General features: G+C 42.7%; 1 protein-coding gene across 1 annotated transcript; it reads left to right on the top strand.

The window, feature by feature from the left end:
- The first annotated feature begins 10145 nt into the window (after window positions 1–10145).
- Window positions 10146–13210, top strand: LOC120061376 (cytosolic sulfotransferase 2-like). The gene is made up of 8 exons (XM_039011149.1): window positions 10146–10305; window positions 11398–11536; window positions 11631–11753; window positions 11925–12025; window positions 12108–12234; window positions 12332–12429; window positions 12578–12752; window positions 12958–13210. The coding sequence occupies exons 2-8, from the start codon at window positions 11398–11400 to the stop codon at window positions 13068–13070; spliced, it is 876 nt and encodes a 291-aa protein (XP_038867077.1). The 5' UTR covers window positions 10146–10305; the 3' UTR covers window positions 13071–13210.
- Window positions 13211–13721: the final 511 nt, after the last annotated feature.

Genomic DNA, 13721 nt, shown 5'->3' with positions numbered 1-13721 from the left:
ATATCATAAATAGGACTGGTGGAGTTATGTCACACATGCAGCTAACACAGACATATGGAAATGTCTGCTCTACCCAAAATTACAACCAATTAATTGCAGCATTACCACAAAAATGGAAGAGGCAAGTAGAAGGGGAAAAAAGTAAGGAACTTGTATGTCGGCCCTGTATTAAAGAACATAAATGGTTAAAGAAAAGTGTGATAAATAAAAACATATACCAATTTCATTTAAGGACCAAAAAACTGACAGCTGTGCCATATAAATTGCAAAATAGTTGGGAAGAGATTTTCGATGTACCCATTCCATGGCACAAGGTTTATGAATTGATACGCAAAACAACGCCGGATTCAAAACTTCGAATTTTTCAATTTAAATTACTGTACAAAATTCTTGCAACTAATAGAATGTTATATATATGGGGTATACAATCTTCCCAGCTCTGCAGATTCTGTTGTGAGGAGGCAGAGTCATTAGATCATTTATTTTGGTATTGTCCATATGTAGCTCGTTTTTGGTCACAGGTCCAGGAATGGCTGAAGAATTGCAACATTTGCCTAGAACTAACGCTACAGATAGCAATACTGGGGGATTTGAAAAGCCATAGTCAATCAATCAATAATATAATAATTATTTTAGCAAAAATGTTTATTTTTAATTTACAATCTGTAGAAGCTATGAGAATAGGAAGGTTCAAATCTTTTGTGAAGCATCACAGCACAGTTGAAAAATATATGGCAAATAAAAATCCGAAATGGATGATGTTGGAAGATAGATGGGAAGGGTTGAGTGGAACTGAAGGGTGGGACTAATAACAAGATAAACAATGTAGGGCATACGGGATCTGTGAAATGTGTATAGGTGCGGAGCTTTTGTGAAATAGCACAGTTACAAGTGGAAATAAAATTGGATGGACAACAGAAATAGAGGAAGGACTAAGAACAAACAAGAGAGAACTATTATAAAGTAGACTGTGTCTGTAAAATAGGTATAAGATGTATAAATTGAAGGTAAAAGCAGAAGTGTTTATTAGTTTACTCCAATTGGGGGAGCGGTGGTAGGGTTGCGGGGAATAATAATAAAGGTATATTCTTTAAAAAAGTATGTATGTCTATATAGGTATGTGTATGTATATATGTGTATATGTATGCATGCGTGTATGGATATATATATTTACCCAAAAAAATATGGGGGATTGGAAATGATGCAGACAATTACATTGGAAGCAACATTCTTTCCGCAATATTAAGCTGATCCACCCCTAGGGAAAAAAAAAAAAAAAAAAAAAGTAACCACCACACCGATAACCACCGCAGTAAAGATAGCTATGATGAACGTCCCCAAACTAGAAGGTCCCGTAGAGATTGACCTGGCCGCTACGTCCCTGCACCTAACCTTCACAAAGGGTCAGGACACAAGGGTAACAAGAGCAACAAAGTGTTCAGCAATGATCTAAACGTTAACCCGAAACAATATAGAAGCTCTGATAAGAGATGTACTCTCAAAGAAATTTGAGAAAGAGGACAAGTATAAGTCATCGTGACTAGGCATACAATTGCCGGAGACTGAGTCTGCTGAAATTCACACCATTGTGTCAACATTCCCCGCAGGTTTTGTCTACAGACTTTGATACAGATGTGGAGACGCACAAGGTAAGTAGCGTTGCAACAGATGATTCCTCTCCCATTCCGATAGAGGACCCACTGGGTCACGAAGGTGGGTTACCTGTCTTGAAAATCAACACAGATAACAAACCACTCCATTCTTCCAATCCTCTCCACTTTGTTGGGGATATGACGAGAAAAACCAACTCAAACAAGCCATACCTTATGATGTATTGCTTGAGTGTTGTGCGTTATTAACGGATGCCTGAGTTACTGCCTAGATCCACTAGCCGGGACAACCGGACGACTGGCCGGAACACAGAGTCACAGCCGGACCTCCCATGTCCTTTCTTGTGGTGGTCTGCAGCTTGCTGAAATCCTAAAATAAAATGGTAATTCTTATGCAAAATGCAGAATCCTTCCAAGTTCAACCCACCACAGGGGGACTGTCATGACTAGCCTGTTCGGGTCAGGTTTCCATGGATCACAGTCCTACAGAGACATCTCTCACCCCTGCAGAGGGGGAGAGGTATAGAGGGATTGATGGGGGGGATTTATGACACCTCACGCCCATTGTAAATCTTAAGGCAGAAAACAAATCCTTTGTCCTCAGTGTAGAGGATTGGAATGTATGGTCGGCCTATGGAGAATCTACCTGCAACATGCAAAAAACTGACTTTGGGGCATTATATTTCATCAGCCAAATGGTGGTAGCAATGATAGATGGAATATTAAAATGTATGTTGTTTTCGTTATGTTATTAAACGGTAAATGACAGAATTATAACAAAAACATAGTAACTTGAAGAGTTTTCATAATATGTACATAAAATCAAATCAAAGTTTATTGGTCACGTGCGCCGAATACAACAGGTGTACCTTACAGTGAAATGCTTACTTACAAGCTCTAACCAATAGTGCAAAAAAGGTATTACGTGAACAATAGGTAGGTAAAGAAATAAAACAACAGTAAAAAGACAGGCTATATACAGTAACGAGGCTACATACAGACACAGGTTAGTCAGGCTGATTGAGGTAGTATGTACATGTAGATATGGTTAAAGTGACTATGCATATATGATGAACAGAGAGTAGCAGTAGCGTAAAAGAGGGGTTGGCGGGTGGTGGGTGGGACACAATGCAGATAGCCCGGTTAGCCAATGTGCGGGAGCACTGGTTGGTCGGCCCAATTGAGGTAGTATGTACATGAATGTATAGTTAAAGTGACTATGCATATATGATAAACAGAGAGTAGCAGCAGCGTAAAAATAGGGGTTGGGGGGTTGGGGGGGGCACACAATGCAAATAGTCTGGGTAGCCATTTGACTACCTGTTCAGGAGTCTTATCGCTTGGGGGTACAAACTGTTGAGAAGCCTTTTTGTCCTAGACCTGGCACTCCGGCACCACTTGCCATGCGGTAGTAGAGAGAACAGTATATGACTGGCGTGGCTGGGGTCTTTGACAATTTTTAGGGCCTTCCTCTGACACCGCCTGGTGTAGAGGTCCTGGATGGCAGGCAGCTTAGCCCCAGTGATGTACTGGGCCGTATGCACTACCCTCTGTAGTGCCTTGTGGTCAGAGGCCGAGCAATTGCCGTACCAGGCAGTGATGCAACCAGTCAGGATGCTCTCGATGGTGCAGCTGTAGAACCTTTTGAGGATCTCAGGACCCATGCCAAATCTTTTTAGTCTCCTGAGGGGGAATAGGCTTTGTCGTGCCCTCTTCACGACTGTCTTGGTGTGTTTGGACCATTCTACTTTGTTGTTGATGTGGACACCAAGAAACTTGGTGAAGCTCTCAACCTGCTCCACCACAGCCACGTCGCTGAGAATGGGGGCGTGCTCGGTCCTCCTTTCCTGTAGTACACAATCATCTCCTTAGTCTTGGTTGCGTTGAGGGATGGGTTGTTATTCTGGCACCACCCGGCCAGGTCTCTGACTTCCTCCCTATAGGCTGTCTCGTCATTGTCGGTGATCAGGCCTACCACTGTTGTGTCGTCTGCAACCTTAATGATGGTGTTGGAGTCGTGCTTGGCCATGCAGTCGTGGGTGAACAGAGAGTACAGGAGGGGACTGAGCACGCACCCCTGGGGAGCTCCAGTGTTGAGGATCAGTGTAGCAGATGTGTTGCTACCTACCCTCACCACTGGGGGCGGCCCGCCAGGAAGTCCAGGATCCAGTTGCAGAGGGAGATGTTTAGTTCCAGGATTATTAGCTTAGTGATTAGCTTTGAGGGTACTACGGTGTTGAACGCTGAGCTGTAGTCACTGAATAGCATTCTCACATAAGTGTTCCTTTTATCCAGGTGGGAAAGGGCGGTGTGGAGTGCAATAGAGATTGCATCATCTGTGGATCTGTTTGGGCAGTATGCACATTGGAGTGGGTCTAGGGTTTCTAGGAAAATGGTGTTGATGTGAGCCATTACCAACCTTTCAAAGCACTTCATGGCTATGGACATGGGTGCTACGGGTCTGTAGTCATTTAGGCAGGTTGCCTTTGTGTTCTTGGGCACAGGGACCATGGTGGTCTGCTTGAAACATGTTGGTATTACAGACTTAATCAGGGGCATGTTGAAAATGTCAGTGAAGTCACCTGCCAGTTGGTCAGGACATGCCCGGAGCACACGTCCTTGGTAATCCATCTGGCCCCGCAGCCTTGTGTATGTTGACCTGTCTTACTCATGTCGGCTATGGAGAGCGTGATCACACAGTCGTCTGGAACAGATGATGCTCTCATGCAAGCCTTAGTGTTGCTTGCCTTGAAGCGAGCATAGAAGTGATTTAGCTCGTATGGTAGGCTCGTGTCACTGGGCAGCTCGCAGCTGTGCTTCCCTTTGTAGTCTGTAATAGTTTGCAAGCCCTGCCACATAAGACGAGCATCGGAGCCGGTGTAGTATGATTCAATCTTAGTGCTGTATTGATGCTTTGCCTGGTTGATGGTTCGTCGCAGGGCATAGCAGGATTTCTTGTGAGCTTCCAGGTTAGAGTCCCGCACCTTGAAAGCAGCATCTCTACCCTTTAGCTCAGTGCGAATGTTGCCTGTAATCATTGGCTTCTGGTTGGGGTATGTATGTACAGTCACTGTGGGGACGACATCCTCGATTCACTTATTGATAAAGCCAGTGACTGATGTGGTGTACTCCTCAATGCCATCGGAAGAATCCCGGAACATATTCCAGTCCTGTAGTTTAGCATCTGCTTCATCTGACCACTTTTTTTATAGACCGAGTCACTGGTGCTTCCTGCTTTCATTTTTGCTTGTAAGCAGGAATCAGGAGGATAGAGTTGTGGTCGGATTTACCAAATGGAGGGCGTGGGAGAGCTTTGTACGCGTCTCTGTGTGTGGAGTACAGGTGATCTAGAATTCTTTTCCCTCTGGTTGCACGTTTAACATGTTGATGGAAATTTGGTAAAACTAATTTAAGTTTCCCTGCACTAAAGTCTCCGGCCACTAGGCCGGTTTCCTGTTTGCTTATTTCCTTATACAGCTGACTGAGTGCGGTCTTAGTGCCAGCATCTGTCTGTGGTGGTAAATTAACAGCCACGAAAAGTATAGCTGAAAACTCTCTAGGTAAGTAGTGTGGCCTGCAATTTATCACAATATACTCTTCTTCAGGCGAGCAAAATCTAGAGACTTCCTTAGATTTCGTGCACCAGCTGTTGTTTAAAAATATGCACAGACCGCCCCCCCCTCGTCTTACCGGAGTGTGCTGTTCTATCTTGCCTGTGCAGCGTATATCCCGCTAGCTGAATATCCATGTGGTCATTCAGCCACGATTCCGTGAAACATAGGATATTACAGTTTTTGATGTCCCGTTGGTAGGATATTCGTGATCGTACCTCGTCTAGTTTATTGTCCAATGATTGCACGTTGGCGAGTAGTATGGACGGTAACAGCAGCTTTCCCACTCGCCTTTTCCGTGTCCTGACTAGGCATCCGGCTCTTTGTCCTCTGTACCTGCGTGACTTCCTCTTGCAAATAACGGGGATGTTGGCCCTGTCGGGTGTTTGGAGAATGTCTTGTGCGTCTTGCTTGTTGAAGAAGAAATCTTTGCCTAATCCGAGGTGAGTGATCGCTGTCCTGATATCCAGAAGCTCTTTTTTGCCGTAAGATACGATTGTAGAAACATTATGTATAAAATAAGTTACAAATAACGCGAAAACCCCCCACGTAATAGCACAATTGGTTGGGCGCCCGTAAAACTGCTGCCATTTCTTCCGGCGCCATTTTGTACATGATGTTTACATACTGTGTGTTGTATAGAAAATATCCAGATCAAAGGGAATGTTTTTGTAACAATGAACTATGATTTTTGTTCATTGTCTAACAAGATCATCCACTCTCACAGAACGAATGCAAGGGAACAGACCACTAAGAGAAAGGACACTGACATTGTGTGGACAATCAGAGACTTACACCCGGTAACGAAGGAGGTGCCGCCATCGGAGAAGAAGGTCTTCGGCTATACCTCCTAAGCGGAACTCGGTCCACGAAGAGATACCCAATGGAGACCTTCAACAAGTAATTACATCATTATAATTCTGACCCATAAGAGCGGCAGTTCGGGGCAAGGTGTTAGAGCTAAACTAAGCATAGTTTACAAATGTATCCAAGTGTGCTTTTCTCTCGTGCACTCTCTCTCTCTCTTTCTAGATCCCCATCTTGTGTAACACGTCATATTGTGTTGGTCGGCTAGGGACCTGTTTTATTGTACTAAGTTCTAATCAATAGCCTAGACTGTATGTATGTGTATCTTATATTATCATTTAGCTTGTTGTGGTATGGAATGATTTAGTGAGACCCTGGTTTGTGCAGATTTACGAATTATGCAACGTTCAGGATGAGACTGTAGAGGAAATTAATTAATTAGCGACTGCTGTAAAATCAATATTCTGATATTCTTTGAGTTAATTTGGGAAACGGAAAGTCATTAAACAAACTTTTCCCATGGTGCCCCAGGTTACTGAGTTAAGGATTACCTGATTAATTTAATCACGTAATTATAAACAAAGTTATTTATTCGATAAACTGCAGTCGTCACATTAAAGATACAATGTTACGACACACCAACGCTGAAGTTGGTGGTCTGGTCCATGCAGGAATCATCTCTAACATTAGCTTGGGAGTTAAAGTTCTTAGTCTCAATCAAGACATTCTGGGCGTGGGTTAACGATGTATTAACGCTGCACAGCCTCAATCACAGACTTTGCCAACCTATGAATGGTTGGCTCTGGGAGATCAGGAAATGTTACCATGTTCAGAATGCAGTGGCAATTCGTCAAGGTCAACATATAGATTCAGTGGTTGTAAAGATGGGGAGAGGTCTGTTCGTAATAAAGAGATGTTCTGCTCTTTTGACACCACACTCCACAAAGCAAGCCCTGCAGGCTCCAGGTTTGTCTCGTTTTGATTATTGTCCAGCCATGTGGTCAAGTTCTGCCAAGAAATATCTAGTTAACCATATCAATAAAAATGAGAAAGCTGTAAATGCAGTGAATTTAGCTTTGTCACAATTCTTTTCTTTTTTTTTTACAAAGGAGTTCAGAATCAAGTCCTCTTTCACCAGATTGGCACCTAAATCACCACTTGTTATCACATGGGTGCCATAGTCTAGGACCAGCTTCTCTGACAAATAGTTTGTTAAAACTCAAGTTGATTGTTTTCCAGTGCATTTGCAATTTTCTCTGCCTGGCGAGCAAAAGGAGAGTCAAGAGGGAAGTCAGTCCTCACAGATGATTATGTACCTAGGGACAACAACAAAAGACGGAAATGTCATTTTGTTAATATATTTTTGCATAACGGTTGTCCCACTTGTTAAATCTTACTTCACAATAAGCCTTCTTTACACTTGTCACGTGACCTTATTTCCTTTATTTTGTCCTTGTTTAGTATGGTCAGGACGTGAGCTGGGTGGGCATTCTATGTTATGTGTTTCTATGTTGGGTTCTTTTCAATTAGCCTGATATGGTTCTCAATCAGGGGCAGGTGTTTTACGTTTCCTCTGATTGAGAACCATATTAAGGTAGGCTGTTCACACTGTTTGTTTGTGGGTGATTGTTCCTGTGTTAGTGTTTATGCCACACGGGACTGTTTCGTTTGTGAGTTTGTTCCTGTTCGTGCGTTCTTCGTTGTCTGTAAGTTCTCATGTTCAGGTCTGTTTACGTCGTTTATTGTTTTGTAGTTTGTTAAGAGTTTTTTCGTGTTAGTCTTTCTTTAAATAAATCATTATGTCTTCATACCTCGCTGCATATTGGTCCGATCCTTGCTCCTCCTCAGACGAGGAGGAGAACGAACGTTACAACACTTGTTACATGGAATGTAATTATTATAAAAACAATGTATCAACCAATATACTTTGCATTCAGGTGATAAAGTTGTATTCACCTTTTTCCAAGGTTAGTGTAAATTCCCTTAATACGAATAGTGGTGCAGTTGTTTTCAACCTGGTTAAGCTTAATGCGTTGGTTGTCAATGGATACTTGCCGTTGTGTGCAGGTAGGTATGAGACATAACCATTTATAGTGTAAGCTGTGGAGCTGTGCTCCTCCTGCCATGTCTCAATGATCTCTGAGTTGGTCTGGAAACCAAACACCTTCATAGGGACAACAAAGACGTCATCTGGGGTAAGATACTGTACATTCCATCCTTAGTGATCAGTGGACACTGTGATTAGGTGAAATTCATCACCCGTCCCATGTAAATCACCTCCAATACCTGTTTGTCCAGCTTTGTGCGGCACTCGTGATGCCCACTGTTGGAGCGGCCAAGGGGGTGAGGGCCTGTCACGCCTTGATCTGTTTCATCTGTATTGTCCCCATTATCCCCTGTGTATTTATACCAGTGTTTTCTGTTTGTCTGTTGCCAGTTCATCTTGTCCCTTCAAGTCCTACCAGCGTGTTTTCCCGTTTTCGAGTCTGTCTAGTTACTGTTTTCTAGTCTTCCCGGTTCTGACCATTCCGCCTGCCCTGAGCCTGCCTGCCGTTGTGTGCCTCTTTGACTCTGCTCTGGATTAATGACCTGCCTAACCTCGACCTGCCCTGGCCTATCCCCTTGTATAATACATATTATGAGAACTGTACTATCCGTCTCCTGTGGCTGCAACTGGGTCATATCCTGAGTCGTGATAGCATAAGAAGAGTGACAATGGACAGATCCATGGCGTTAACATGTATGAGTGCTATAAGCCAGCGTGAGACAATTTATATCAAACTCAGTCTGGACATTTGATGATAACATCTCTGGCATTTAAATAAAGATGATTGTTTGAAGAAATGACAGTCTCTCTCAGTAGGAATTTCCATGACGCTGGGGCAAAGGTTCACCTTCCAGTAGGACAATGAACCTAAGCACACTGTTTTTGCTTCATCATTATGGGGTATTGTGTGTAGATTGATGAGGGGGGAAAAAACGATTTAATCAATTTTAGATTAAGGCTGTAACGTAACAAAATGTGGAAAAAGTTAAGGGGTCTGAATACTTTCCAAATGCACTGTATGGCAGAACCAAATCGGAGATAGGTAGGAGTAAGTCCATGAAATGTTTTGTAGCTTAGCAGTAAAACCTTAATCAGCCCTAGCTTAAACAGGAAGCCAGCATAGAGAGGCTAGCACTGGAAAAATACGATACAATTTTGAGGTTATAGTCAAGATTCTAGCAGACATACAGTATTTAGCAATAACTGAAGTTTATGTAGTGCTTTTCTCCGGGTAGCCAGAGAGTATAGAGTTGCAGTAGTCTAATATAGAAGTGACAAAAGCAAGGATGATCCTTTTTGGGCAAAAAGTTATAGATTTTTGCAATGTTACAAAGACGGAGAAAAGCTGCCCTTGATAGGTTTGTCAAAAGAGCGATCAGGGTTCAGATTAACGCTGAGGTCCTTCACAGTTTTATTTGAGACGATTGTACAGCCATCAAGATTGTCAGATCCAACAGCATATCCCTTTGTTTCTTGGCACACACACACACACACACACACACACACACACACACACACACACACACACACACACACACACAGTCTTGTACAGCTAACCTTGTGGAGACACTAACCTTAACCCAAAAACCTAACCCTAAACCTAACCCTAAAACTAACCGTAGCTCCTGACCCTAAACCTTAATGTAATTCTAACACTAATTCTAAACCCCATAGAATTAACATTTGATCTTGTGGGGACTAACAAAATGTCCCCTGCTGGTACAATTTTTGTTTGTTTAATATTCTTGTGGGGACTTCTGGTCCCCACAAGAAAAGTTAAACGCGTCCAAACACACATACACACACACACACACACACACACGTTGTTCATTATGCCTGTGAGAACCTTAACACATACCTTACTAAAGGTGGATTTACTCTGGATCTCCTCAACTACTGTATGAATATTTACCTGTGACATCTGACCTCCTCACCAAACCTTCTTACCAAGTAACATTACAGAGTATCTTTTTGTATTGATTGTGGGTGTCTAACAAGCAACTGGGTGATCAAAGGTTAGTGCAGTAGGTGAAAGATGTGTGTACACGCCTCACACATTGCACAGGCACACACTCTGCAGCCTAGTCTTTGGTCAGGTAAGAGTTAGACACACCCACACTGTTGAAAAGTGATTTAGACCGTGTGTTGAAGACTGTGCAGGAGGTTTGAGGTCACAGAAAAGACAAGACACTATCTACTCCAGGACACTGCCGACTCAGTAGCCTATCAGGTGAGTAAGTGTATGTGTGTGCTATGATGGAAGGTGGGTGATTTAGTATGTTTGGGTTCAGGTCAGGTGTGTAAAGGCATCCGCATACATAGGTTGGGTTTGTTTCTAGCAGAACTTGGCAAGGTGAAGCAAACGCCATTCACATGAAAAACAAGAAAAACGCGGCGGCTTGTCAACAACATAGCCAGTGCATTTCCTCAAAATAGTGAGAATTAATCTAAGTTCATTCAAGAAATCTGTAATTCATTTGGAAGTTTTTGCAGAGGAGGTCTTAGTTAAGTAATCTAACTAAGATGTTTGGTGCAGTATTTCTAGAGTGAAAATTTGCATGAAAACTAGTCTTCTGTCATTGAATGACAACAAACACTTAATAGAAAAATCCCAACTGTTGACCAATCACAGAAAAACGTCTAACCTCAAGAAAAAATGGTGTTTGCTTGAATAGCCAGGAAAAAAACCCGCCGTACGGTGTTGAACACCAAAACGTACAAAAACGTCACAAAATGTTGTCATAATATATGCGTGGACTGTTTCGACTGGGAAGCATTTGGTAAACTTTAGGTAAAGTTTGTTCGCTCAATCCTGTGTCCAGCAGCCATTGCAATGGTCAGCTGCCACCCAGTGGTGTATTTCTGGTAGTGTCAGTGCCCCCTGGTGATTTAGTATTGACATGAAATACTGTGAGGGAGAGCAGAAAAGCCCCTCAACTCTGGAGTAGATCCAGAACAAACCCGACCCTGAAAAGAAAATGATGGAAGAGAGAATGGGGGAGGAGACAGGAAAGGAGGAGCACAGAGAATAATTAGGAGTCATTTTGTAAGCAGTGCATTCACCCTAAGGTATCTTACTCAGAAAGAACAGGGTAAGTCAGTTATTTTGGTATGTAGGAATTGCTTTCACCTGTAGTACGTTTTTACTGTCATTTTGAGAAACATTAAGACTTAGGCTTTGTTAACATTTGTAGGCGATCATATCAATGGAGCGTTATTCCTCTCTATGTTTGAATAATACAACCATTCAGATCGCTTAATATATCCAAGCATAAACAATACTGTGGTGATCCTTGATCGAATACATGTCCCACTTTTACAGATGGAGCTGCCACCTCGACCAAAACTCTTTGACTTCCATGGAGTCTCCATGACCAACTACTTCACTGACAACTGGGACAATGTACAGAACTTCCAGGCCAGACCAGATGACATTCTCATCGCTACCTACCCCAAAGCAGGTCTCTCTCAGTCTGATGTTGATGTTTCATTAAAGATTGGGTTTGGGTTTGTAAATGACTGTGTATGTGTCCCCTATCTGTATTCCTCTCTTAGGAACCACATGGGTCTCCTACATTCTAGACCTGCTGTATTTTGGCCAGACAGACCCTGAGCATCAGAGACCCATCTTTGAGAAAGTTCCTTTCCTGGAGTTGCTCATTCCTCTTTACCCTCCAGGTTAGAATAGAGCATTGGAAAACTTACCTCTCTTATTTTGTCATTTCTCTTTAAAAAATTGAGCTGATGTCTTCAAAGCAGTAACGAAAGTCTTGACATCATGACAGAAACTGCTGAACAGTGATAATGTCCATCAAACATTATTTTGCATTATTATATTGTTTGTCCTAGGGGTGGAGGTGCTGGACAACTTAACCACCTCTCCTCGCCTCATCAAGACTCACCTCCCAGTTCAGTTGCTGCCCAAGTCCTTCTGGGAGCAGAACTGCAGGGTGCAGTATTTGTAACTTGTCTTCTATGTTTCTCCACTATATAACCACTATACATAAACGCAATCCCTCTCTCTCTCTGCAGATAGTGTATGTGGCCCGTAATGCCAAGGATAATGCCGTGTCTTATTTCCACTTTGATCGCATGAACCAGGCCGAGCCAGAGCCAGGAGACTGGAACAACTACTTACAGAGATTCATGGATGGAAAGAGTGAGTAAACGAGTGAATAAAGGAGTGATTGAATAAGCAAGTGATAATAGTCCCCATTCACACTGAATTTGTCTACCGGTACTCTGCACTTCCTTAGTGGTGTTTGGTTCATGGTTCAACCATGTGACTGGCTGGTGGGAGAAGAAACAGACTCACTCCAAAATCCTCTACCTCTTCTATGAGGACATGGTTGAGGTGAGTAGAATACTGATGCTAGGTGTGTGTTACAGTATTATTAAGATGCATCTGATGAGCTCAGTGCACACATATGCTCAAGAGCCATACTAACTACTGCTCTAGTAGGTTAGCTGTTTCTACATCCAGTGTGTATGTGTTCCTACAGGATACGGGGAGAGAGCTGGACAGGCTGTGCTCCTTCCTAGGTTTGTCTCCTTCAGCAGAGGAGAAGGAGAGGGTGAGAGGAGGAGTGCAGTTTGATACTATGAAAAAGAACAGCATGGCCAACTACTCCACCGACCCAGTCATGGACTTTACGATATCCCCCTTTATGCGCAAAGGTGTGTGTGTGTGTGTGTGTGTGTGAGAGAGAATGAGAGAGAGAAATAAACATTAAACTGCTGGAGCTCAGCTCTTCCAGCTATCACAACAGACACACATGAACACACTGAGAGACACAACGTCGTCACAGACATTGGAATACTTTATTCTGCATCTACTGAATGATCAAACTATCAATATACCTGTCTGTCTGTCTGTCTCCAGGAAAGGTTGGTGACTGGAAGAACCATTTCACTGTGGCCCAGAGTGAACAGTTTGATGAAGACTGTAAGAAGAAAATGGAAAACACTCAGCTTCGGTTTCGCACAACAATTTAGGACTGTCTTCATTATCTAAAGCACTCTACAGGTCTTAAGAACGTGACTGCATGTAAAAATGTAATGACACATAATACTGTAAGTATGAGCACCAAAGACATACTGTCTAACTACTGTAAATAAACAACACCTGATATCAATTTTTATTTTATTTCTCATGTTTATTTGAAACCAGATAAGAGGCAGCAGCACAAAAATAATACAACTTCATATATAAACAGAGTCAATGAGCAAATGAATGAAGTGAATGTTTTAATCTCTCTACTACTGTACCTCTGCACTGTCACTACTGTATGGAGAGGAGAACAGATTGGTTTACTGTAGTATGGCACATACCGCATTGGTGGAGGAAACACCACAAACATCCCCACAACTGTCAGTCACTGATGAAGGTCCTCCCAACTCAAACCCATAATGAAATAAAGGAGGCAGAAGTTGCCCCACATCACTGATACAGGGTCAAATATTCTTCACCCACCCTAATGGTTAAGGATAGAATTGGAGGTAGGGTAATCTGATCCTGGACCTGTGGTTATAAGGATGATTTCTACAGTACCTCGAGAGAAACAGCAAAGTACACTGAAATCAGACGGGGTCATTGAAATGTAGACAACAACAGAATCCCATTGTACTGTACTGTACTGTACTGTA

This window comes from Salvelinus namaycush, chromosome 16, assembly GCF_016432855.1.
Source record: "Salvelinus namaycush isolate Seneca chromosome 16, SaNama_1.0, whole genome shotgun sequence".
NCBI lineage: Eukaryota > Metazoa > Chordata > Actinopteri > Salmoniformes > Salmonidae > Salvelinus > Salvelinus namaycush.
This window is presented reverse-complemented; position numbering and strand designations above follow the sequence as displayed.

Coding starts and splice junctions, on each gene's coding strand:
- LOC120061376 (XM_039011149.1), top strand. CDS start 11,398: ATGGAGCTGCCACCTCGACCAAAACTCTTTGACTTCCATGGAGTCTCC. Junction 12,026..12,107: donor TCTGGGAGCAGAACTGCAGG/GTGCAGTATTTG, acceptor CTCTCTCTGCAG/ATAGTGTATGTGGCCCGTAA. Junction 12,430..12,577: donor TCTATGAGGACATGGTTGAG/GTGAGTAGAATA, acceptor GTGTTCCTACAG/GATACGGGGAGAGAGCTGGA.